The 26,794-nt window shown below is 46.0% G+C and overlaps 1 protein-coding gene across 1 annotated transcript in view; it reads left to right on the top strand.

The window, feature by feature from the left end:
• LOC144454398 (ephrin type-B receptor 2-like) overlaps positions 1–26,794 on the top strand; it is a 94,976-nt gene that overhangs the window by 55,529 nt on the left and 12,653 nt on the right. The window contains exon 2 of the mRNA XM_078146219.1: positions 20,342–20,406. Coding sequence (XP_078002345.1) covers positions 20,342–20,406 — 65 coding nt within the window. The remainder of the gene's footprint in view (positions 1–20,341; positions 20,407–26,794) is intronic.

Genomic DNA, 26,794 nt, shown 5'->3' with positions numbered 1-26,794 from the left:
AGGCCATCTCACTTTTTGACAGCCTAATTGTGGGGAAGCCTTTCCTCATGCAGTGCCTACGTCTGCTTCCTATCTTCCACCCGTTCTTCCCAGTTCTTCCCTCTGCATCCTTTCCTCAAACAGTCTTTCACATTCTTGGACAGCCGTTGTGTACCCCCAGGGTCTTCCCTTCTTCAAGCCAAACAACCCCAGTTCCTCTAATTAATCCTTCTGGAGCATGTTTTCCATCTCTTTACCATCCTGGTCTTCTTGCTCTGGACTTACTCCAGTTTATTAACATCTTTCCTAAAATGTGGTTCCCCAGACTGCACACAGTATTCCAGGTGCTGTCTGACCGAGACCAAGGACACGAAAAGAATCCCTTTCCTTGTTCTGGTCCCTGTGCTCCTCTGTTTAAAATCAAACATGATATTCATTCATTCATTCACTCATTTGTTTATGTATTTATTTATATAGCTATCTATTTACTTATTTATTTATTCACTCACTCATTTATTTGCTTATTTATTTATTTGTTAGTTCATTCATTCATGCATTTATTTATTTATTTAGTTTTCTTATCTATTTATCTGTTCATCTATTCACCTATTTATCTATCTATCCATTCATTCATTCGTTTGTTTGTTTATTCATTCATTCATCTATTTATTTATTTATCTATTTGTTCATGTATCTATCTATTCATTCATTCATTTGTTTATTCATTCATTCATTCATCTATTTATTTATTTATCTATTTATTCATTTATCTATCCATTCATTCATTTATTTGTTTGTTTATTCATTCATTTATCTATTTGTTTATTTATCTATTTATTCATTTATCTATCTATTCATTCATTCATTCGTTTACTTACTTATCTATTTATTTACTCATTTACTGATTTATTTGTTCATTCACTCATTCATTCATTCACGCATTTATTTATTCATTCATTTATCTATCCATTCATTCATTCATTTACTTATTTGCTTGCTTGCTTATTCATTCATTTATTTGTTTGTTTATTCATTCATTCATCTATTTATTCATTCATCTATTTATTTATCTATTCATTTATCTATCTATTCATTCATTTGTTTGTTTATTCATTCATTCATCTATTTATCTATTTATTCATTTATCTATCCATTCATTCATTTATTCATTCATTCATTTATTTGTTTGTTTGTTCATTCATTCATTCATCTATTTAATTATCTATTTACTCATTTATCTATCTATTCATTCATTCATTCATTTACTTACTTATCTATTTATTTACTCATTTACTGATTTATTTGTTCATTCACTCATTCATTCATTCATGCATTTATTTATTCATTCATCTATCTATTCATTCATTCATTCATTTACTTATTTGCTTGCTTGCTTATTCATTCATTCATTTATTTGTTTATTTATTCATTCATTTGCTTTTCCACCACAGTAGGCCTCTCCTAATGCAGTACAGGATAGTTTAGTGTTTGGGAGAGCTGCATTGTCAGACTTTTCATTCATATTGAGCTTGTAGTCCACTAAAAACCCTCCACATCAGTTTTGCATGACTTCTTGTCTAGCCATATTTCTGTCATCTTGATTTTGTGCTATTGATTTTTTTTAATTTAGTATGGAAACTTTACAGCTATTTCTATTAAATCAACCTCATCTGATCACTAATGTCTCACTAACTAGACAGTGAATTCTGTGAGGTCAGAGATCTCTTTCTTCTGTCTCCCTCAAGACTTACAATGAGTGCTGGATACAAAGTAGTAACAAGGGTAGGGCAAGCGGAGCTTTGCCACAGGGTGCCAAAATTTAGAGACCTTTGACAGTACTTATAGTCCTTCAGCAGCACAAAAGCAAATGAGCTTAGCACCTAGATAACAAGGATAATTGGTTCAATATGAAAGGATTAGAGGGTGCATTTCCCTTTCATACACACTGCCCCCCCCACTTGCTCTGTGGCACCTACATCCCAGATGTGCTCCTCTTCCCCCTGGATCCCACTTATTCTGCTCTTCCCTACCAAACATCAGTCCAATTTGTCTTAAAATTTTGATTTGAGGGTTTCTTCTTGCCACATGTCTCAGGTGCAGAAATTGGCCTGGACACATAGTTACTCCATAAAGACTTTTAGAATGTGATTATTCAAATGTGAAGCTGTGTTGGGAGTTAGTTAGCATCTCAAGGTAGGGAAGGTGTTAGACTAAGAAAGGAAGAGGAAATTAAGGAGTCAAAGGAAGGGCTTAATGCTGATCCTAGAATTCAGAGGCAAGAGAAGACGTTAGTGATTGAGAGCTCTGCTCCCCTCCCAAAAAGAGCCCAACTCCCCATTTTGCAGAGGAGATAACTGAGGCACAAGAGAGATAAAGGATTTTTCCCCCACTGAGCTATTTAAAATAGCCTTTGGTGGAAATTTGAACCCAGTTCTTATCCCTTCAGCATTCTTTTCACTCTACCTTGCTGTCTTCCCTGACCTTTAAAGGTAAAATGATGTGTCTAAGGTTATATAAGTATTGAGTGGTAGCATTGGAACTCAGGCCCACATCTTCTGACTGGATAGTTCCTCGTTCTCTTCTACTTGGTGTGTTGTATTGATCTTTCCCCATGCTAAAGACTGGGTTCTTTGACTTCCTGGGGGTGTCGAAGCTTTCTCTATGAGAACGTTGGAGTGCGGTGCCTCAGTGCCTAGATTTCTCACAAATTACTGGGCCCACAGCCAGGCGTTCACCCTGGCAAGGACTCCAGCATCTGGGTCTGTGGGAGGTGGTTGACAGAACCCCCAGGGCATTGAATTTTGGCTCAGTGCCTCCCACAGTCTGTTTCCTTTGGATTCCCATTTTCATGTGCCCAGTGGAAGATCAGAGGCTCAGTTCCCTTTGCCAATCTAGCAGAACATCTCTTGTGGTGTCTGCTGGTGAATATTGGTTTTGGACTTTTGACGTGTGCTGACCTGTAATTCCCAGCACCAGCAGCTGCCACCTCATCCTCAGCTGTTATTTTTTATGCCCTTCTCCCTACTTTCAGCTTGGAGTCTTGGGTAGCCAGCAAGGCATGGATAGGACCAGGAGAGGCTGAACACAAGATGGCGGGAGTGGGGCAGAAGTCACCATGGGACAGCCTGGAAGCCAGGAGCTGGTTCACAACCCAGAGAACATTGAGTTCATCCCACTGTCTCCAAGCAGAGAAACATTCATCATCCAGCAGTGCTGGCAGTGATGAAGAGAGGTCTGGGTACGGAAACCTGCCATTTGGATAAGCCGTTCCTTTGAGCCTCAGCTTCCTCATCTCTAAAATAGGAGGCAATCATAATACATGTAATCGCTATCTCCCAGGGTTATTATTGTGAGAAAAGTACTTTGGAAGCTTAAGTGTTGTAGAAAGTTGGGAGAAAGAGTATCATGCTAAGATCTCCTCCAATTCTGACAGCCTGTGGTGGTGGTGATGGTGGTGATGGTGGTGGTAGTGATGGTGGTGGTGGTGGTGGTGGTGATGTGGTGGTGGTGGTGGTGGTGGTGATGGTGATGGTGGTGGTGGTGATGTGGTGGTGGTGGTGGTGGTGGTGATGGTGGTGGTGGTGGTGGGGATAGTGATGATGGTGATGGTGGTGGTGGTAGTGGTGGTGGCAGTCTTCCTAAAGGGTTAACTTCCTCAAGATACACTGCCCATGCCTTACTCTTTCCTACCTGTGTCTTTCTGCCAAGCCTCTTCTCTCCTCTTATGCAATTTTTACCATCCTTCAAGGCTCAGATCATATGTCATTTCTTCCAGTATGCCCTCCCTGACCTCCCCCCAGCCTCTCTCTTATATAACGTCTACTGTCCTTACCACTAAGCATGGTCCTTCGTTGTGTGATATCTCAAGCAATGGATACCACTCTGTGGTCTGAAGGCTCTGTGAGGGATGGAGAGAAGAGGATATCTCAGAGCTATTATCATCAACAAGGATTTAGGAATTGCCCACTATTTGCCAGGCACTCTACTGGGAATTAGAGTTACAAAGACAAAAACACAACAATGCCTGGCTGAAGAAGCTTACATTCTACCAGAGGAAACAATATGTGTCTGTATAAGTACATCCAAATAACATGCCAACTAGGTAGAAGAGATTATTTTTCTTGAGAAAAGGTGGAGTTGAGAGATTAATAAAGACCAGTAGATGGTAACATTTGAGCTGAGCTTAGAGATTCTAAGAGGATATTTTAAGAGATCTCCCAGTCCATAAGGTTGCCAACTATTATTGTTCTGATTTTTATTTCACACCAACAAAATATGCAACTTTTCAATCTATTGTGTATTGTGGTTCATGGGATAACAGATTTAGAGCTTTAGAAGGGACCTTAGGGGTCCAGTTCCCTCATTATATAGATGGGGAAACTGAGGCTCAGAGAGCTTAAGGGACTTGCCCAAAGTCACATGGTTAAGAAAGGGACAGAGGTGGGATTTTGAGCTCAGGTCCTTTGTCTCAGGAGTTGGTGCCCTCCCCAGTGCACCACACCACCTCTGAGATTTGAGTTCATGCTATAAATGCCTTGAGGGCAGGGATCAGGGCTCGCTTATCTGTGTCTCTTCTCTGTGCTCAGTCAGCCACGCACAGAGCTCTTAGCTCTTAGACACCGAAGGCAGTTAACAAGTGTCACTGGAACAGAAATGAATTGATTTCCACAGACTATCCCCCTGAAATCCCCATCAGTCACATGAAGGACCCGCAAAATATTTAAAACTTTTAAAAGGGGTAGTCATACTCAAAAAGATGGGGACCCAATGATCTAGTGCTTGCTTCTGTTTCATGTATATTGGTACCATCTGCCCAACAACACAATGAACTTCTTGAGAGGTTTGTATTCCTAAGAGAGCTAGAAGTGCTGGCCCCAAGGTAGCCCTGCATGTTGTATCCTGGAAGAACACAAGAACTAGGAGTCTGAGGACCTGGATTCTAGACTTGTCCCCAACATTTAATGGCTGTATGGCCCGCCCTACTGGACCTCTGTTTCTTCAACTGTGAAATGGTAATGGTGGACCAGATGATATCTAAGGGCCTTCCCAGCTCTGACATTCTGTATTCTAAGGGCTCTCCCAGCTCTGACGTTCTCTTTCCCTTTTTTTTTTGTTTGTTTGTTTTTTGTTTGTTTGCTGGTGAGGCAGTTGGGTTAAGTGACTTGCCCAGGGTCACACAGCTGGTAAGTGTCAAGTGTCTGAGGCTGGATTTGAACTCAGGTCCTCCTGACTCCAAGGCTGGAGCTTTATCCACTGCGCCCCTGACATTCTCTTTCCTAAGGCCCCTCCCAGCTCTGACATTCCTTTTTGTGAGACCCCTTCTACTTCATATGGCTTCTGTTCTAAGGTCCTTTCCAGGTCTAATATTCAGTGTTCTAAACTGTCTTCCAGTTCTGACACTCTCTGGTCTAAGTCAATACCCACTGAGGAATCAATGTGTTTTGTCTTGCTTGGCAGCACACAGGAATGGGCTTCCTAACCTCTGGAGGCCTAGAAGTCTGCACTTTAACTTAATTGTCTGCATGTTTGGGGAAATGGATGACTATTAAGTAAACAGAGCTGATGCCAGCAGATTCTGATGGGGGATAATAATAATAGCTGACATTGATAAAAGACTTTACAACTTACAAAGCACTTTGCTTATATTGCCTCATTTGAACCTCACACAACAACCCCCTGCGAAGGCAGTGTGGACGTTGTAATCCCCATTTTACAGATGGAGAAACTGAGGGGCAGGGGCTATTTGGTGACTTGCCTGAGCTTCCGCAGCTCTGAAGTACCAGAGCTGGGACCTGAATCTCGGTTGTCTGACTTGGGATCTTGTCCTCTTTTCCCCAGCTGCCTCACATGCTGCTGGCACCGCCCAATTTCTTCAGAGTCTGGTAGGGTTTCAGTAAAAGATGCAATGACTCATTCATTTGTTGAATGATAAGACTCTTCTGTCCAACTTTGCTTCTCATCATGGTATCCAGCAGAGAGGGAGGTCCCCATGACGTCAATACTCCACGCCCACAGTCTGCTGTAGGTGGAATAGTTCTGGAAAGACATCTCTGCTGACCTTTAGCCCCAGCCAAGAAAGCTGATAACTCTAGGGATAATCGGGAGTCACGGAACCTTAGAACATTTGGCCTAAAAAGAATTGCAGAGAGCGTTGTGTCGGATTTTCTCATTTTACAGATGAGGAAAATAGTTTTGATGATGAGAAGTGACTTCATACAACAAGGCTCTCCTCACTCTGGGCCCGGTGGGCTCTCCACTTGTGGCCACATTGCCTCCCTGGTCATCTCCTTCCTTCCTGCCCCCCTCCTCCCCGCCAGCCGGCCATCCATCATTCTGTCCCTCACAGAGGTTAAGTGGGTCCCTGAACAGCAGATCCAGAATATCCTGGAGATCCGGGCTTCACAATGCCGGGCGCTGTTACCACACCACCAGCCCAGCTGAGGAAGATTGAGTTTCAGTTTGCTCTCCTGGCTTTCGTCCAGGTAAAGCAAATTTGGTGTCGGAGGGAAAGAACACACGCCTGAGATTGGCTTTGCTGAGACACACTTAACTTGGGACTGTGAAAATATTATACGAAGGCTCCAGTTTGGCACCAAAAGCAGATAGGGGGCCTTTGAGCCAGGAGGAGGGTAAATAGGTATATATGCATTGGAGATCCTTGAGGCAGAAGGATTTCTCATTAGTTGGCTTAAGAGACTGAAGCCTGAATGTTAAGGCCAAGGTAGAAAAATACCTTTTTTTGTCTCTTGCTAGCGTTCATTTCAATAAATGCCTGCTGAGGCAGAACAGCGGAAGCAATAGTGTGCCTAGAGTCAAGAAATCAAGGTTCTTGTCTTGGCGTTGCTGCTGCCTAGCTATCTGGGCCTCGGTTTCCTCTTCCAAAAAAAAGAGGGACTTTGATTGGATGATCTCCATGGTTCCTCCTAACTCTGATGTTCTATGTGTTCAGGTCCCTTTCAGATTTAATATTCAAAGTTCTCGTGTTCTATTTTTTAAGCAGTTCTGACATCTTGTGTTCTAAAGTCCCTTCTATCTCAAACATTCTGTGGGTCTGATTCTTTTCTGGGGAGGTGGTTAGAAAAAGCAGGAAGGCCCGGTTACTTCTGGATGAACATGGTTTACGCCTCGCTATCCCAGACTGCCCCCCACCCCATCCCTTGTCTCTAGGACAGAACTGTATCTGGTTCATCTTTACATTTTCCACATAATGCCCAGTGTATAGTGAGCATTCAGTCAATATTTGTTGGGAGGTTTTCTCATACCAGAGATGGGCAGTGATGACCTATCCGTTCTCCAGCCTTAATTGGCATTTGCAAGATGGCTGAGGTTTATGGAAATAAATTTGATTCAATGTGCTAAATGCCTGATATATGTAGAGTTTTTGGCAGCCTGGGAATAATGATGATAATAGTTATTATTATAATTATTAGAGCTAGCATCTATAACATGGTATGCGAATCGCTTAATATATGTTAAATCATTTGATTACAAAGATAAATGAGACATAGATCCTGCCCTGATGGAGCTTGTGGCCCATATACAAGCAGCCAGAACGAACAATAGCATATGGCAAGTATGTAAGAGATGTACACAGCTTATATCCTTATTTTGGCTATACTTGTATATGTACTTGTTATCTCCCTGCTAGAGTGTAAACTCCTTGAGGACAGGAATTGTTATGCTTTTTATTTGCATCCCCCACCCCTGCCCCAGTGCATAGCACAGTTGCTGGAATATGGCACTTACTGAGTTATTATGGGTCAGACGAGATATCCCCTAACATCCCTTTCAAGGCTCAAATTCTAAGATTCTGTGAAATGCTTGCTGGTTGATGGATTGATTGAAAGGGCCTGGTAAGATCTGGAGAAGGTTCATTCCTGACTAGGGGAAGATAATGAAGGAGGACGTCTTTGAGGAAATTACATTGGAGCTGGGTCTTAAAGGGTGGCCAGGCTTTCTACGAGGAAAGATGGGGATGTGTTACGATTTGGGGGGGGGGTCCATGGAGCTCCTACCACACTCCCTTCTTCAATTTGTAGCAAAGAAAGACCATTCCAGCAAGTTAATCCCTCTCTAGTGACCTATGTGGTCCCTTCTAGCCTGAAACCTTGGCATCGTGTGAAATTCCAGAATTTTTTTTCTTCTTTTTTATCCTTCTACTTGTTTGACCTTCCCAGGTTCAGCATGACCTTCTTGGAGAGCTTGGTGGGAGAACTGGTTTGACCCTCCCCGAGAGAGATGAACCAGGGCCAAAAGAGGCTCTGGTCATGAACCAAAGGAGCCAGCCCATTTGACTTCAGCCAGATTCCCGGCTTGCTGGGCCTCTTGCTGGGAAAACGTGGCCTTGCCTTGGCCTCTCCTGCCCTGAGGCCTGATGACTGAGCAGAAGCCAGAAGTTCATCACCCCTTCTAATAGCCTTTTGTTCTAAGGGCCCTTCCAACTGTTAAATCTAGGAATTTGCAGTTTTCAGCTTCCAGGCTTTGGAGAGTTTCCACAATCTGGGAGCCTTAACTATTCATCTGACTTTATTTGAGCATGATAATAATAATGATAATGATGATAATAATAATAATAATAGCATTCATATATTTTAAGATTTGAAAAGCAAATATAACATTTTATATCATTTGATCTGCACAACAACCCCGGGAGGGAGGTGCTATTATAAATCTCCCCATTTTACAGAGGAGGAAACTGAGGCTTAGAGATGTTAAGTGATTTGTTCATCATCACACAGCTAGTAGGTGTCTGGGGCAGGATGTGAACACAGGCTTTTTCTCACTCCAGGCCCAATGCTCTTACCCACTGTGACACCTAGGATTTCAAAAAGAGAAATCTGAGGGTCAGGGGACAGTGAGGATTCTGGTGGAGGGAGGCAGATTTAACAGGCTGATATCTCATTCTTTTCTTCATTCTGTACCAAGGAAGGAACCTTAGGACAAATGCCAGAGAAAGGAACCTTAGGAGAATGCCAGAGCTGGGAGGGCATTATGTATGTCAGATGTGGGAGGGCCCTTAGAACACAGGATGTCAGAGCTGGGGGGGCCCTTAGAACACAGAATGTCAGAGCTGGGAAGGGCCAGTAAGGCCTTTGCCAAGACTATAAAAGAGATAACCATGATTTCAGCCACGGATCTCAATAAGATCCAATGGGGTTAGTCCCAGAGTTGATTGGGATCTATATGTAGATTGCATATAGGACAGGCAGGATTAAGATTAATGGGGGGGGGGGGCATGAAGAATCTTGCCTTTGTCACTTAACTGTGTTACTCCACTAAGAAACATTTATTATTATTGTTGTTGAACTGTTTTTCAGTTGTGTCCGACTCTCTGTGACCCCACTTGGGGTTTTCTTGGACAAGATCCTGGAGTGGTTTGCCATTTTCCTCTCGAGCTCATTTTACAGCTTAGGAAACTGAGGCAAACAGGGTTAATTTACCCTGGGCCCAATACTCTATTCACTGCATCACCTAGTTACCTAAAAACATTTACGCTCCTGTGATAAGACACCATGGTAGATGCTGGTGTCGAACAGGCATCCTCAAGGAAGTGAGTGAATACAAAATAATTTTAGGGAAGGGAAATATCAGCATCTGGGAAAACAAGAAAATTAGGTGGTGATTCCATTGGACTTTGAAGAAAGTGAGGGATGATGAGGTAAGAGGTAGGAGGTAAGGAGGGAGGGCATCCCAGGCATCTGGCACTGCCTGGGCAAAAGCACAAGGTGGGGATGGAATGTCAGTTATGAGAAACATTAAGAAGACTTAAGTTCGGCTGGAACATAAAGAGAGAAAAGGGATGTGTAATAAGCTTGGATAAGTAGGTTGAACCCAGATTATGAGGGATTTTAGATGCCAAACAGAATAGCTTTTATTTTATCCTAGAGGCAAGAAGGGGTCACTAGAGATGTCTGAACAAAGGAGTCAGATCTCTGATTGAGAAGGGTTGTTTTGGTGGTTGTCCAGAGGATGGGCTAGAGAGGCAGGGAGGCCAATGGGGAGGTTGTGGCACTGGTCCAGGCAAGAGGGGATGAGGACCGTAGAAGGCTGTGAGTATGTGAGTGGAGAAGAAAGGGATCAATGTATGCCATATTGGGGAAGTAGAATCAGTAAACCATATTGACACATTGGACGGGGGTGGAGGCAGGGAGGAAGGGAAAGGGAATTTGAGGAAGTCTGAGGTTGAGAACAGGCATGATCGTGGTGTCCTTGACAGGAATAGGAAAATTAGGAAGAAGAAGAATTGGGGAAAGAGAGGCAGATGTAATGAATTCTTCTTCTCAGTTCAATGACCAACCATGATTCCCATGGTTCTCATGGAACCCACCTCCCAATGGAGAGGGGATGGTTTCAAGATACGGAATGAGATCCAGGTTTTTCAACACGGCCAAGTGTGGGAATTTGCTTTGCTTGACTGTGCATATTTGTTACGAGGGTTTGTTTTTCTTTGTTTATTTTTGCAGTGGAGGGGTGTGTGTGTGTGTGTGTGTGTGTGTGTGTGTGTGTGTGTGTGTGTGTGTGTGTGTAAGAGAGAAAATAAATATTTGTTCATGGAAAGACAAAATAAAATTTTAAAAATGAAACCTATGGCAGACAAACAAAAGGAAATATAATGAGTTCTGTTCGTCTAAATACTTCTTCCTCTGTGAAGGGAGGGAATGCCACCAGCACCTTCTGACAGATTTGGGCTCAACGTAAAGAAGAACTTGCTAACAGTGAGAGCTGTCCAGAGGTGGATGAGGCTGCCTCAAGGGGTTAAGGCGGTCCTCAAGCAGAGGGGGGTGACCATTTGGGGGGGTGGGGAAGGGGTTCCTGTTCAACTGTGGACTAGGTTAGGTGCCCTTCACAGTCTCTAAGTCGGTGGTGCTCCGCTCTATTTGTGTGCCTTTGTGGCCAGCATTCCCCAGTCCTCATCCCACAGACAAGGCCAGGCCATCCCTGACTCGCATTGAGCCCTGCCCTGAGCCGCCACCTCACAGGTCCCGGGGGCCAGCAGCAAGTGGCCGATGGAAAGCATGTTCTGAGCGCGAAGGCCAGGCATTTATCCCTAAGCAGCCCACGGGGAGGGGAGCGGTTGCTGTTGGGAAGGCGTCCAACCCGCTCTCTGGTAGCTATGAGCAGCTGTGGGTTTATTTACAGCCTGGGACATGGGAAGCATCTCTGCGGGGAAGCTGGCCAAGGAGAGAAGGGAACACGCAGGGCCACCTCCCCGGGGTGCTGTGGGCAGGGCAGGGATGGGCAGACTGTCCGGAGCCTGGTGGAGCTTCTATCCTCCCTCTGCCAGGCCCTCGGCCCTTCTGCTCACTGCCCGCCCTCCCTCTCTGCCTGCCACCTGAGGATAAGCCTTCAGCTCTCCATGCCTTTGGCCACTGGTGACTGCCCCTTCTTCCTTCCCTTGACTTCTAAAACACTAGGCTTTCTGGGTTCTCCTCCTGTGTCTCATGCTGCTCTTTCTTGCTTGTAGAATCACAGATTTAGAGCCAGAAGGGACTATAGAGGCCATTTGGTCCAGCCCCTTATTAACAGATGGAGAAACTGAGGCCTGAGGAGGTTAGATGTCTGGCCCAAAGTCATGTGGACAGTGAGTGTAAGATGTGGCATTCTAACTCAAGTCCTCTTTCTACTGTACCCTACATAGGATTATAGATCTAGAAGTGGAAGGGGCCTGAGAGGCCATCTATTTCAGCTGCTTCATTTTACAGATGAGTAAACTGAGGCCCAGGTGGTAGTAAGCAACAGAGGTAAGTAACCTAGGTCTTTCTTTACCCAATCCTTCCCTCCTAACTGTATCTTGGAAGGCAGCGGTCTCCGAAGTGGGCCTTGACCTCAAGGAGTATGCGATCACTCGATCATAGGCTAGGAAGAGTGGTCACGTCCTACCCACCCCACAGCAGCCAATCACAGGGCTTGTGTGTGCACAACCAGACTCCCCAGCTCTACCTTCTTGCACTACCTGGGCTCTGCAAGCCTCTGCTTTTCTTCCCATCGGGTGTACCCTGAGATAGTTATAACCTAACTCCCTCTCCCCCACCCCCCACCAGCAGCTGCCTTTGGGAAAATCCTTCCCCCTGCCCAGAATATCCACACTCAGCCCCCCAGATCCTCATGTGGCAGCAAAGGTCTTTTCATGGCACTCCTCTATTCCATAAACTCCCGTGTCTCTGGTGATTCTGGGATCAGCCATTATTTCATCATTATCTCATCCATTTTTAAATTTCTACTTTTGTATAAGTTTTATGATGTAGTGATTGGCACAATAGCAAATGTATCTAACTTATAAATATCTGAATAAATGTTCCTCCTGATTTTCCCAAAAGCCTTAGTGCAGTTCTAAGCTATTGAAGCTTCAATAAGCTAGGACTTTGGGGACACCTCATACTCTCGGGGGGGGGGGCACGCCTCAATTTTTTTTTCTAATGGGATGTGTGATCACTGCCGTAAGGCCCAGTCCTCTGCCCGCCCTGCCCCCTCTGCTGATGCCTCCCAGATCTCTTTGTTCATTGGTTCATTCATCTATTTGTTCCATTTGGGTTGTTTCAGTTGTGTTTGACTCCTCAAGACTCCAATTGGTTTTTGTTGTTGTTGTTTTTTGGTTTTTTGCTAGGCAATGGGGTTAAGTGACTTGCCCAGGGTCACACAGCTAGTCAGTGTTATGTGTCTGAGGTTGGACTTGAACTCAGATCCTCCTGACTCCAGGTCCGGTGCTCTATCCACTGCACCACCTAACTGCCCCAGGGTTTTGTTTTGGTTTTTTTGGCAAAGATACTGGACTGGTTCTCCAATTGCCTTCTGCAGCTCATTTTGTAGATGAGGAAAGGAAGGCAAACAGGTGAAGTGGCTTTCCCAGGGGCACACTGCTAGTGAGTGTCTGAGGCCAGATTTGAATTCAAGGCTTCCTGACTCTAGGCCAGCACTCTATCCACTGTGCTACCTAGCTGCCCTGGTTCTATTACTTTCCATCTATGTGACTTTGGGCAAGTCTTTTCCTTTCTAAGCCTCAGCTTCTTCATCTGGAAAATGGAGATAGCAATGTAGCAGAGGTTCTAGAAGGCAGAGAGGAAGGGTTGGGCTGATGAGGGAGCAGGGAGCAGTAGCTTTGGGGGAAAGTTTTCATTTAGGTGGCTTTTGACTCTGATTCTCAGAAATTTGGAGAGGAGGGAAGGAGAGAGTTTACTAGCCAAAGGACAGTGAGAGATTAATAGAATAATTATTAAGCCTACTTACACCAGTGAAGGGACATGCATTCAGGGTGTGTGTAGGAGTTCTTGGCCAAGCCAAGAACCTGGCTGGCCTCCTAATGACCCCACAGGTCCACTCCCTTAGAAACACATTGACATCCACACCCAGACACCCAGATAGGTCCCTAAAGAGATAATACCAGACAGATACAAATACATATATACAAAAAGAACAGGGCTCATGTTTCTCTAGCACTATATTAGCTGCTTTCTTTACCGGCCTGGCGAGAAAAGCATTATTATCTTCATTTGTGAAGGCTTAGTGAGGCAAGTTAACTTGCCCAAGGGGCACGCGTCTAATAAGTGTCTGAGCTGGGATTCAAACCCATATCTTCTGACTTTAAGTTGGAGCTTTCCACCAAGTACACCCAAACGCCATAGCCATAACCATTTGTGTCTGTGGGTGTTTGTGTATGCATACGGGTGTACCCAAGCATACACATCCGCACAAAAGGCAGCGAGGCATAAAGTGCCCTTGCAGTCATGAAGACCCGAATTCAAGTCCAGCTAGACCAACCCCTTTATTTAACCCGTGAGACTGGGATTTCATGCCAGCTCTTTAATTGACATTCTAGTTTTCCAGATATCTCTAATCACCTTCTAGACACTTCTAGTTTTCTAAATATTTCTAGTTATTTTCTAATAATTTCTAGTTTTCCAGATATTTCTGGTTATCTTCCAGTCAAGTCTAGTTTTCTAGATATCTTTAGACACAGGATTTGAACACAGATCCTGTGCTCTGGAATTAAGAGGGCATGGGTCTAACCCTGACTCTGTTACTCCCTACCTTCATCTCTGTGGGCCTCAGTTTCTTCATCTGTAAAATGGCCTGCACAGCCACTGAGGTCCTTTTGGTCCATGGGTTTGTGATGCGATGGTGATAACCCCCATTTGAGCTGGACGAAGGCTGAGTCCAAGAGGGATGCTCTGCACAGTCCTGGTTCACATGAGGGATTCGTGGCTGAGCTGGGATCTCAACGCAGGCCTGCTGACTTTCAGGTCTGGGCTGTCTCTGGCTGACAGATGTTGGAATCCGTCTGAGGAATCTGAGACAGGATAGAGAGAGGAGGATGGTGGTAAAGGGCCGCCATTCTCCTGGGCCCAGGCAGATGGAGTTTGTAAGAATGGGAGATGATGGTCATAGACTCCCAGGTGCTGAGATCCCAGGTCATTGGCCCGTAAGGTTTAGAGCTGGAAGGGACCTTGGAGATTATCTTAGTCCAGGCCTTTCATTTTACAGATGGGGAAAACTGAGGTCCAGACAAAGGAAGCTGCCCATACTCACATAGACATTCTGTTGTTCTTATGGTCCTTTTGGATGAGACAGAGAGAGGCAGGCTAGGTGATTGAATGGTTAAATGAATCCGTAATTGGTTCAGTGACTGAGGCCAAGTTGTATCTCTCTCTCTCTCTTTTTTTTTTTTTTGCTTTTTGGTGAGGCAAACAGGGTTAAGTGACTTGCCCAGGGTCACACAGCTAATGAGTGTAAAGTGTCTGAGGCTGGATATGAACTCAGGTCCTCCTGACTCCAAGGCCAGAGCTCTATCCACTGTGCCACCTAGATGCCCACCAAATTGTATCTCTTAATGGGTTGCTGTCAACATGGAAGGAGGTCTCAAGGATCTACTTTTAGCTCTGTATGAATTAGTGGGTTTTTTTAAAAATCACATTGATAATGAGAAATAACATGGCATAATAGATTAAAAGCCAGCCCTGAAGCCAGGAATATCTGAATTCAAGTCTTGCCTTTGGAGCATACTGCCTGCGTGACCTTGGAAGTGTGTTCTATACTTGGTGCTCTAGACAAGTCCCTGAAACTATAAGTTATGAAGAAAGTATTAACCTGCTTTGCTGGAGGGATTTTCCTCACCTGGGAGTTCTCTATATCAATGAAATCACAGGTCCACTGTCCTACACTGATGAAGGAATGTACAGAAAGACAGACAGACTTAGACAAGATGTAATGGAAATCTGCCTGACCTACCTTAGAGTAGGGTTTTTGTGTGTGTGTCTGCACCCCTTGGCCAGACCAGTGAGGCCTAGGGGCCCTCTCTCAGAAGAAATGCTTTGAAATGCGGAAATTAAACACACAGGATTATAAAGGAAGCCAAAGATGTTGCATTACCAAAATAGATCTTTTTTAAAGTTCATAGATCCCAAGTTAAGAACTACTTGCTTAGAGGTCTCCAGATATGGAATGCCTTGAGAAGCAGTGGATTCCCCCTCGCTCAAGGGCCCCCTTAAGGACTGACACCCCTGGGAGTCTGTCACTCTTGGTGACTCTCATTTCTGCTCCCCCTCCTCCCACCACCCCAGTCTTCTTGTTGTCCCACAGGTAAGGGCCCCTGCAGGGAGCGGAGCTTGGGTCCTCCCATAGTCCCTTGCCAGTGTACATGGCTTCCTGTGTTCCTTTCCCACACCCCCGGCCCCTGACAGCAGTTCTCTGGACTCAGGCAGAAAGCAGGGATTCGAGGAGGTAAAGGGGATAGGGTTGAGTAGTGTTCAGGGAGCATCCTCTCTGGTGGAGGCTGATGAGAGAGAGGGAGGAGGGTGGTGACAGGGGAGAGAGTGAGAGAGATGAGAGAGAGAGAGAGAGAGAGAGAGAGAGAGAGAGAGAGAGAGAGAGAGAGAGAGAGAGAGCGCGCGCAGGTTAAAAGTTCAGCCCTTGTTCTCTGGAGGAAGAAAAATCTGTAGCGCCGGGGAGCGTGAAAAGGAGCTCTTTTCTCCAACTCCACACCAGCAGAATGGAACGTCCGTCCAATCTTCCAACTTGTCAGTGATGGAAAACTGCCCTTGGTCTGGGTTTGGGCAAGGGAGGCTGGGGCTCAAAGGGAATCGCTGTGAATGAGCCTGAGGGGATGCCAAACGTCTTTCCAACTAAGCTGGGCGCTCCTTGTGGGGAGATGGTGCATCTGCCCCCTCCCCCCAATCCATTTGCCGATATCTGTGGAGCTCAAAGTGACATACTTGGGGGGGGGGTCAGGACCCCCAGGTGCTCATATTGGTTCTCTTCCTTCATGATCTTAGCTCGGTGCCTGGTACGTAGTAGGTAATTAATACATGTTTATTGATTGATTGATTCCAGAGACCTTCGACCGACTTGAAGCTTTTCTTTTTTATTGGTAGGGGAAGGGAGGAGACAGGGAAGGTTGAAGAAGGTCAGAGCTGTAATTAGGGCCCTGAATTTAGAGGGCAGTGATGACATTTGCAAGGCTCCACAGCAGAGAAATAATAGAGCTTGACCCCTAGTTAACAAGAAATAATTATTTAAAATAGGAAGCCCCTATGTAGATGGTGGGCTCTGGGAAACTTCCCCTGTCCTGCCTTGCTCAGCCTTGCTCTGCTATTTCCCCCACCTCAAATGAGAGCACATTTCCTGCCACTTGCCCTGGGCACAAACATCCCTACTTACAGTTCTGGAGACAATCTCTTTGCCAAACCAGAACTTTCCTGTAAATTTCTGCTTTTAACCTAGACCAAAAGAGATGATACACTCCAGGGAATCAACCTCAGGCCATGGAAATGCTGAACAAAATATAACCTTGTCGCCTTGTCCCAGGGTCAACCTAACTGAATGTAGGTCAGGTCACCATCTCTCTTTTTCCAAGAAAGATGGCAGGTCCATAAAAGAAAGGAAAGCATGTGTCTTCCCCCAACAAGGAGACAGGGCTGTTGGAGAGAAAGCTAGTCAGGTCCATGCAGTGTATGGATAGGGCCAGTGGAAGGGGAAGGGCAACCCAATAAAAAGGCAGAGATCAATGAAAGTGTGGAGAGGGTGAGGCTAATGAAAGGGGCAGGGTCTCTATGGGGAGAGGCCGGTACTCATATAGACCATATCTCATTCTTGAGGTACTTTAGATGAGATGGAGAGAGGCAGGCTAGGTGACTGAATGGTTAATTGAATCCATAATTGATTCAGTGACTGAGCTGAAGTCTTAATGGGTTACTGTCAACATGAAGGGAGGTCACTAGTGGAGTGCAGCTAGGTGATGCAGTGAATAGAGCACCTGGCCTGGAGTCAGGAAGACCTGAGTTCAAATCTGGCCTCAGACACTTAACTAGCTGCGTGACCCAGGGCAAGTCACTTCACCTTGTTTGCCTCAGTTTCCTCATCTGTAAAATGAGTTGGAGAAGGAAATGGCCAACCTCTCTAGGATCTTTGCCAAGAAAACCCCAAATGGGGGCACAAAGAGTCAGATACAACTGAAAAAGCGACTGAATAGCAACACACAGATCTTTAGATCCCTGTGGGAATGAATGAAAAAGATAGAGGAGGTGCCAGCACTGGACAAGCCAATTAAAAAAGTGAAAGCTCTAATCCTTACCCTACACACACACACACACACACACACACACACACCCCCACTGGAGAAGATGGCAGTGGAAAGAGTGGGAGGAGCTGATGGAAACCTTGGCCCAGGCCTGAACCCCATCCCCAGGCACTTGACTTGTGCCCACAGAGCTGGGATGCAGGGAATTGAGACATACACAAAATTGTCCCTGATGGTGCCAAAAAAAAAAAAAGACCCAAGACTCCCACGCGCCCCATTTGCTTTACCATGCTGCATTTATTCAACATTTCGTTTGTGTTTTCTCTTTGCTGGGGAAGATGGGGAGACCAGGGTGACCAAAACTGGCCTCCTCAAGCTGTGAATCACAAACAGTTTTAATCCAAGGCATGACGTGATAGGAGAAACATGGACAAAATGGGAGGTTCCACTCTGGGAGGGGCCGTTAAGTGGGAGAGGCATTAGAACGGCTCTGCTTAGCCCCCAAGGACAGAAGCAGGGCCAGTGGCACAGAGGCTGCAACAACTGACTTTGGCTTAGTAAAAGGAGCACTTTCTAACAGAACATTGTTCAGAAGCACGGCATAGAAAGACAGTGATGTACCCTTCGCTGGAGGCTGCATGACCGCTTGGGGGGGATGCTCTCTCTCTTCGGCCGTGGCTGGCCTAGGCGGCCCCTTTCCCTCGCTAAGCTAAATGTGCAATTCTCTGAGATAACTTCTTGTCTGGGAGAGGGAGGGATGGGTAAGAGATCAGGAAAGCCTCCCTGGAGGAGGAGGCAGAGAGGGCAAGTCTCAGGAAAGGGAGAATCCTGGAGGGAGGTAAGGGGCGGGGAGGGCAAGAAGTCTGGAGAGCGGCAGAGGCTGGGGGGCTTTGTGGTTAGCCCTCAGACCAGCTAGGTTTTTTTTTATGGTGCTTTTAGCTCCAGCCCCCAAGCAGTTCAATCCTCCCTCTTCCCCTTGGGCTTTTACCGGCTCCCCTCTTTCTTTCCTCATCATTGCCTTTCCTCAGCCTTGGAGCCTGGGGGATTCCACGGCCATAGCTCGGGAGCTGGAAGAGATCTCAGAGGCCTGCTAGTTCAGCCTGTTCATTTGGTTTTTCAAAAATATATTTTTTTATTCTGAGCATAACAACCACCAAGTTAAATGAGCATCCATTTCCATATACAAAACGGAACAGGAAAAAGCAATGTACATGATATGGTGAATCTCTTTTATTAACAACTTCCATTTACTTTAACGTGTATTATAAATTCAACATGCACCTTTCAAAACTGCCCAGCCTGTGTGCGTTTCCTTTTGGCCTTCCTTCTGTTCTGTGCATTAAAAAAAAAATACTTCAATGACCTTTTTTTTTTCTTTTGGGTAGGGAGTACAATCCTATAAATACCTCTCCCTCTTTCCTCCCCCAAGTTGAAAAAAAAAGAAAGAAAAACAAAACTCGTAACAATCATGTATAGTCAAACACAACAGATTCTCATATTGACCATATTAAAAATGTGGGTTTCATTCTACTTTCTGAATCCAGTCCCGGTCTGTCAGGAAGTGGGGAGTATTATTCATTGTCAGTTTTTTGGAATCTTGCTAACCCTTTCATTTTACAGATGAAAAAACAGAGACCCAAAGAGATTAATTGACTTGCCTAAGGTCATATAGGTAGGAAGCATCAGAGATGTGATTTGAACACAGCTCCTCTGAGACAGCTAGGTGGGCCAATATACACAGCTCTGGGTCTGGAGTCAGGAAGACCTGAGTTCAAATGTAGCCTCAGACCCTGGGCAAGTCACTAGACTTTTGTCTACTTCAGTTTCCCCAACTGTAAAAGAGGGATACTCACAGTACCTCCCTCCCAGGGTTGTCGTGAGGATCAAACAAGGTAATATTTGTAAAGTGCTTAGCACAAGGCCTGATACGGAGTAGGCATTTAATAAATGCATATGTCCTTCCCTTTCCCTTCCCCTTCTGACTCAGAGCCAGGGCTCAATTTTTTTTAAATCATAAATTTAACAGACATCAACAAAAATCAACATTTCTATATAAAGAAAAACAAACCAGGATTGCATATGAAACTGGGAATTTGTTACAAATAGCTTGTCTTTTTAAAACTTTTTCTAAAAACAACAAAACAAAACAGTCTTGTATTAATTAGATGAAGAAAGTTGCCCGGTTTGTGTCAACCCTTCTGAACATTTTTGTTTTCTTCTGGGTATTTTAAAAATATTTGATTTATGTTCCTTTCTCTTTCGTTTCCTTTTGCATCTTTCTGACCACCCACCAACTCACCTCCGTCCTCCCACCCACCCCATTGAAGCCTTCCCTTGTGGCAAATAAGCCTAGTGAAGCAATACGTGTCTCATTCTTACCAGGGGTTCTTAGCCTGGGGAGAGGGAGGGGAAGTCCATGAACTTTAAAAAAATGATTTTTTTGAAAACTGTATTTCAAAATAATTGGCTTTCTTCGTAACCCTGTGGACTTTAGTTTATGCTCTTAAAAACCCAATTCTGAGAAGGGCTCTATAGGCTTCACCAGATTGCCAAAGGGGTCCCTGCCCTCAAAACAGGTTAAGAGCCTCTGGCCTAGTCCATCATCTCTCAGCCAACAGAGGTCTCCTGAGGTCCTGATGGGTCGCTGCTTTGAAGCTGCTCTCAAGGCTTCCCTCCATGTAACTGAGATCACCTCACAAGGCAGGTTCTTTCTGCTGTGCCATACTGCCTTATGAATCCTCTAAGCTGAAGAGGTTTGGGGGAGGCAGGGGGTTGAGGTTTGTCGCCAAGAGCCCAGGCTGTCTCAGGCCTCGTTATGTCTCCTGTTCCCCTGACCCTGTGTTCTCCTTGCAGAAACGCTGATGGATTCAACCACGGCCACTGCAGAGCTGGGCTGGATTGTACATCCTTCATCCGGGGTGAGTTGATGCTTCCACCTGTGTGAAAGGTTAACTTTGGAGGCTCTAGGATGCCTGGACTGTGGACGTGGGTGCGAGACACACCGCTGGGCTTCCTTCCCCCACTCCCATTCAGGGGTCATTATGCACACTCTTCAATCAGGCAGTGAATACACCTTTATTAAGTCCCTGTCCTGTGCCAGCTCCTGGAGATGAAGTGTTGAAAACCAAAGCCTGTTCCATCCTAAAGCTTACATTCTGCTGAGGAGGGGAGGGCAATGAGCAACATGTACCCAGATAAATAGATACAAAATATTTATAAAATTAATACAAATTCAGATGCCTTCCTCTCTGGCTCCCTGGACAGCATCACCCCAGCATGGTCCCTGCCTTCTCAGACTTCTCAGGCTAGAAGGTCCTTAGAAGGCTCCTTACTTGGCCCATCTTTTAAGCCTTTTAGCTTGGAACTGAGGAACGTTCCTCAATGTTAGAACGTTGAATGTTAGAACTAAAAGGAATTCTAGAAGGACTCTCAGGATGTGGAAGTTCAGAGCTCAGAGGGTCCTTAGAACATAGAATATCTGAACTGGAAGGAGTCTTAGAACAGAGAATGTCAGATCTGGGAAGGCCCAGAATGTCAAAGCTGGGAGGGCCCTTAGAACACAGAATGTTGGAGCTGGGAGGGCCCTTAGAACACAGGATGTCAGAGCTGGCAGAGCCCTTAGAGCACAGGATGTCAGAGCTGGGAGGGCCCTTAGAGCACAGGATGTCAGAGCTGGGAGGAACCTTAGAGCACAGGATGTCAGAGCCGGGAGGGCCTTTAAAGCACAGGATGTCAGAGCTGTCAGGGCCCTTAGAGCACAGGATGTCAGAGCGGGGAGGGTCCTTAGAGCACAGGATGTCAGATCTGGGAGGGCCCTTAGAGCACAGGATGTCAGAGCTGGGAGGAACCTTAGAACACAGGGTGACAGAGTTGGGAGGAAACTTAGAACACAGGATGTCAGAGCTGGGAGGGCCCTTAGAGCACAGAATGTCAGAGCTGGGAGGGCCCTTAGAGCACAGAATCTTAGAACTAGAGGGGACCTTAGAACATGAGCTGGGAAAGACTTTAGAACTTGGAAAGTTAGAGCTGGGAGGGCTCTTAAAGTATAGAATGGTGGAGATGGAAGTGACCTAAAAGGTCTAGTTCCACCTTCTCACTTTATAGAAAGGAATAAGGCTCCTACAAGGCAGTGACTTGCCTAGGGTCACACAGCAAGGAAGTATCAGAGCCCAGGTCTTCTGGCACCAGGTTCAAGACTGTTACCAGCACATTACCCCAACCCGACCTTGAGCTTTGTAGATCTAACCTTGGAGGGTCCATTGGTAAATCAATGGAGAGAGGCTTGTGTGAGAGTATAGGCGTTGTGAGTTCCTTCCTTACACACCAGAGAGGTAGCTGATGCAAGGATTATTCCCCTAGTGCCCAGAGGGGTGAAGTCACTTGCCCAGGGTCACATTGCTTGTCACTGGTGGGGCTTGAGCCGTGGTCCCCTGACTTCAGTTCATTCCTCTTTCCTCTATCACATCGGCCTACAGCCCTGAGCAGCCTCTCTTGGGGGACCCTTATGGGCTCTCTGTCCCTTCCTCTTCCCTCTGCACTGTCTCCTAGTTCCTGAACCCTCACCACACCCATCAGGCCCAATGGCCTCTGTGGCTACTGGGAATCAGCTGTTGCTTCCAAGACAGTGCAAGAGGGAGGGTCCCCTGGGGCTGGACTCTTTTCCTCCCTCTCTTTGTGTCCTTCATTTTTCTGATACAAAGCAGGGCCTGCCACCTCCACTCACTCCCACCCTTGGCCCCCATCCCACCTCCGGCCTAGTAATGAGGGCAGGTCTGGCTGCAGGCAGCCTGAATGCATTATTTGGGGTGTTTAGTCTGTGAGTCCTTGGCATGTTAATTAGAGAGAGGGGAGAAAGGCAGCGTGCTCTAATTAAGTGTTCTAATTAAGTTCTGAAGAACAGCAGCTGTAACAAGGGGGTGACTTTGTCACATGGTGGAGCAATAAGGAAAGGGGGACTCTGGAGGGGCGAGGAATGGGGAGGAGCTTGGTTGGGAAGCCCGGGGATCTGCTGTTCCCAATCCCGAGCTTCCCCAGGCTCACCTGCCCTTCCCAAGTCCAGCCCCTCAGCCTCCTCCTAGGCCCCACCCCAGCCCTGTCTGTGTCTAAGCGCCCCCTAGGCCCTAACCCACAATAACTAGCACGGCTACCCTCTGAACAAAGCAGGGGTTCTTGATCTTTGTTGTAGGATGGATCCTTCCATGGTCGGTGTCTGGGGAAGCCTGTGGAGGTTTTAAGATGCTTAACATAAGACACTTAAGCTCATAAAGGAAAACAATTGTATTGAAATAAAGATGACATTTTTCCCATCCTGTTTCACCCTAAAATCTATCCATCGACTCCTTGGGGGATGGGTGGACCCCAGGTTAAGAACTCCATGTATTCAGCCGTCTGTGTATCCCTCCCAGCTCTCCAGCATTCACAAATGTGAAAAGCCTCTGTCCAAGTCACCGATAAAATTATGGAACAAATAGCATATTTGAAAGTTCTTTTTGCCACAAAGTACTGTACAGATAAGAGAGTTTATCATTAGTCACTCTTCTGTCCTTCTAGAAACTGAGGGCAGAAAAAGGAATGGAGTGTTGAAAGCAATAACAACAGCTAGGAATCGGCAGAGGGCCTGGAGCTGAGGTTTCATTGACAGCAACTTCCCAGGGAGAAAATTCCCTCTATCCATGCAGGTTGGCCCCTCTTGTGCAAATTAAAGTCCTAGAGAGTTGCTTATTGCACTGTGAGGTTAAGCTGCCAGCCAAGGTCACACACCCAGCATGTGTCAGAGATGAGCCTTGAAGCTGTGTCTTCTGGCTTGGAGGCTGGCTTCTTATTTGTGATGTCATGGGGCAACAGTCATCCTTACGTAGCACTTTTTACAAATCGTTCTAGTTACAGCCCTGTGAGTTAGATAGTGGGGGTGTTATTACCCCCATTTTACAGATAGGGAAACTGAGGCTCAGAGATGAAGTGACTTGGCTGTGGTCGCACAATAAATTCTGAATCTGAGATTCAGGTGTTCCGACTCCAAATCAAGGATTCTCAGCCTGGAGTAGGCCAGTTGGGGTTTGACCCAAAGAACTTGGGTGCTTCCAAAGGTTGTAAGAATTGAGCCAGGTGTGTTTCAGAGTCCTTTCTGAGAATACTAAAGAGAAGAATGACCTCCTCTTTGGGGACAGGGCTGACCCTGGGGAATGGAAGGGTTGTAGAGACCAGTACAATAGGATGGACTGGGTGAGGAAGAGGGGGGATACCATTCTTATCACAGTCCCTTCCTCCCAAACCAAAGTGCTGCTTAAGGGCTGGGGTTCCCAGGATTGAGGACTAAGGGGACACTTAGAATATAGAATGTCAGAGCTTAGAAAGGCCTAAGAACATAGAGTATCAGAGCTGGGAGGGCCCTTAGAACACAAAATATCAGAGCTAAGAGAGGCCTTAGAACAAAGCGTATCAGAGCTGGGAGGGCCCTTAGAACACAGGATGTCAGAGCTGGGAGGGCCCCCAGAACACAGGATGTCAGAGCTGGGAGGGCCCTTAGAACCCAGAATGTCAGAGCTAGGAGGGACCGTAGAACATTATGTCACGTATCCTAGAGCACAGAATTAGAAGGGACTTTAGAACAGTTAGAACTGGAAGTGGCCTTAGGACATTGGATGTGAGAGAAGGGAGGGACCTTAGAACATTGAATGTCACAGCCAGAAGGGGTCCTTAGAGATCATCTAGTTTAATCCTGTTATTTTATAGGTGAGCTAAGACCCAGAGAGGTCAGTTGTGTTGGCTGAATGTCTACCACTAGTGAACAGCCAAGTTAAGATTCAAACTCTGGTCCAAGTCCAGCGTTATTTTCAGTATATTATTCTGCTTCTTGCTTTGGGGCTGGGCTTCAGGAATGGAATGCTAGGTCTTAGGCAGATGGGAAATATACTAGAAACTAAAGAAAGGTTAAGGCCAAAGGACAAGAAACGTGGCAGAGAGTTAGAGCTGGGAGCATTATGTTAATATTTTAGAGTTTCCAGGATTGTTAGAGGTGGGGGAGGACACAGGAGCACAGATTTAGAGCTGAAACGAACTTTAAAAAAAAAATTTTGGTTCAACTGTCTCCTCTTACAGGTAAGGAAAATGAGGCCCAGAGAGGCAGAGTGTCTTGTTCAAGGTCACATAGCTCGTGATGACGGGGCCATGTGAGTCCATATCTCCTTTTCACAATCCGGCGTTCTTGCTGTTACTATGTCACATTTGTATTTGAAAGGTTAAAGGTTAGAAGCTAGGAGCCAGAACTTAGGGGATAGTCACGGAGACCCAACCCTGACCATTTCCTTCCTCAGTCCCTTGAGCCACTGAATTTTGCAACCTGAGACTTCTATTGCCTGTGTTACCAATGACCCCCAAAGCTAAGGGTCAAATGCTGGAGCACCAGCTTTGTCCTCATTGGCCCTTATGCAAGGAGGTTGCCAAGGCCAGGCTGGGGATCCTGATCCCCCATGAACAAGGCCTTGGGCCTTTTCACCAAAATGCCAGCACTATGGGCCCTGAAGAACAGCTCTCCTCTGCACATTTCTGGGCATACGGTTGCATGTTACATCCAATTCCCAGTGTGTCAATAAGATGGGAGGCGCAATGCAGTTGTTTCTGAGGGCCTGGCACACATAGAATACAGAACAGGTGAGTAGATGCATTAATGTCCTCCCATCCTTGATGAGGAGAGATAGACACATATGCAGCCAGCAATACAAGAGCTGCCTAGAGGTATTGGGCAGAAGAGAAGGCTCGTAGAAGCACCCATCAGGAATGTCTAAGGGGCTTCACGCACGAGGCTGGGGAGGGGGGAAGGTGTCTACAGGACCGCTGAGGTCCCTTCCCATTAGCCATAGGAGCCTAGGGAGCCTAGCCTTAGGGCCGTCAATGACCTTGGGGATATTTGGTCTAGCCACTCACCTCCATTAACAAATCAAAAAACTGAGGCCCAGAGAAATTAAGTGACCTGCCCAAAGTCACTGAGAGGCAGTTGATGGCGCAGTCGATTGAGTACTTGTCTTGGAGTCAGGAAGACCCTAAATGCAAATCCAGCCTCAGACACTTACTAGCTGGGTGACTCTGGGCGAGCCACTTAACCCTGTTTGTCTCAGTTTCCTCACCTGAAAAACAGGGATATTAATAGTATCTACCTCCCAAGGTTGTTGTGAGGCTAAAGTGAAATAATGTTTGTAAAAAAACACTTAGCCTGGCACATCTATATAAATGCTTGTTCCCTTCTATTCTTTTTTTTTTAAGGCAATTGGGGTTAAATGACTTGCCCAGGGTCACACAGCTAGTAAGTGTCAAGTGTTTGGTCTGAGGTTGCTTTTGAACTCAGGTCCTCCTGACTTCAGGGATGGTGCTCTATCCACTGCGCCACCTAGCTGCCCCCTATTCCCTTCTATTCTGTTCTCAAAATCACAGAGGTAATAAGTTAAAGAATCAAGATCTGAATCCAAATCCTCCAATCCCATATTCAGTGCTCTTTCCACTGCTCTAGGTCCTAACATTCTGTGTTCTAAGGGCCCTCCCAGATCTGACATACTGTGTTCTGAGGCCCTTTTAGCTCTGACTTTCCATATTCTAATATCCCTCCCAACTCTAATATTGTATATTCTGCTGTCCCTTCTAGCTCTGATGTCCAGTTTTCTCTGATCCCTATCAATTGCCCATTTGAGGATTTTATAGCTCAAGATAGGCTGTGGAGTAGAGAGGTAGACTGGGTATGGGCTGGAATGAACTATGCCCTGCCGCAAGGGCTGGAGGAGGAAAGGTTCTTTATGCAGCCTGCACTCCTCTCCTTCCAGCCTTGGGGCACAGGTTGCTTTTTCCCTTGGGTACCGGAGTGAGAATGTACAGAGCTAAGGTGTGATGAAACCCACCTGAGTATCTATCTTCCCCATTGCACTTCCGCCAAGGTCCAAAGTCATTCTGCCTAAAGCCTGTCCCATGCTGGCAAGCCTGACGTGCTCATTCGCCCAGCTGGACAGAGATGACCCTTGTGGGCCTCAAGGGAAGGTGGAGGACAGCCAGGCTTTGAGGGGCAAGGAAGCCACCTCTTCACCATCTGGTGGGTGTTTTAGAAGAGGCCTTGACCTACTGGAGCCCAACATATTGAGCCACCTAAAGCGACCTCCCAGACAGATGCAGGGGGTGCATCTTCTCTTTCTCCCTGGGTGCTTCCTGAGATCTGGTGGCCAGGCTTCTCCTGTCATACTATGGTACTGTGGTATAGTGGACTGAGCACTGTACTTGGTGTCAAGAAGCCCTAGGTTCAAATCTTCCCTTGGACACCTACTAATT

The sequence above is a fragment of the Phascolarctos cinereus genome, unplaced genomic scaffold, assembly GCF_003287225.1.
Source record: "Phascolarctos cinereus isolate Bilbo 61053 unplaced genomic scaffold, phaCin_HiC Scaffold_726;HRSCAF=1367, whole genome shotgun sequence".
In the NCBI taxonomy this organism is placed as follows: domain Eukaryota; kingdom Metazoa; phylum Chordata; class Mammalia; order Diprotodontia; family Phascolarctidae; genus Phascolarctos; species Phascolarctos cinereus.
Note: the sequence above shows the minus strand (reverse complement) of the source record. Positions and strands in the feature narration are given on the sequence as shown.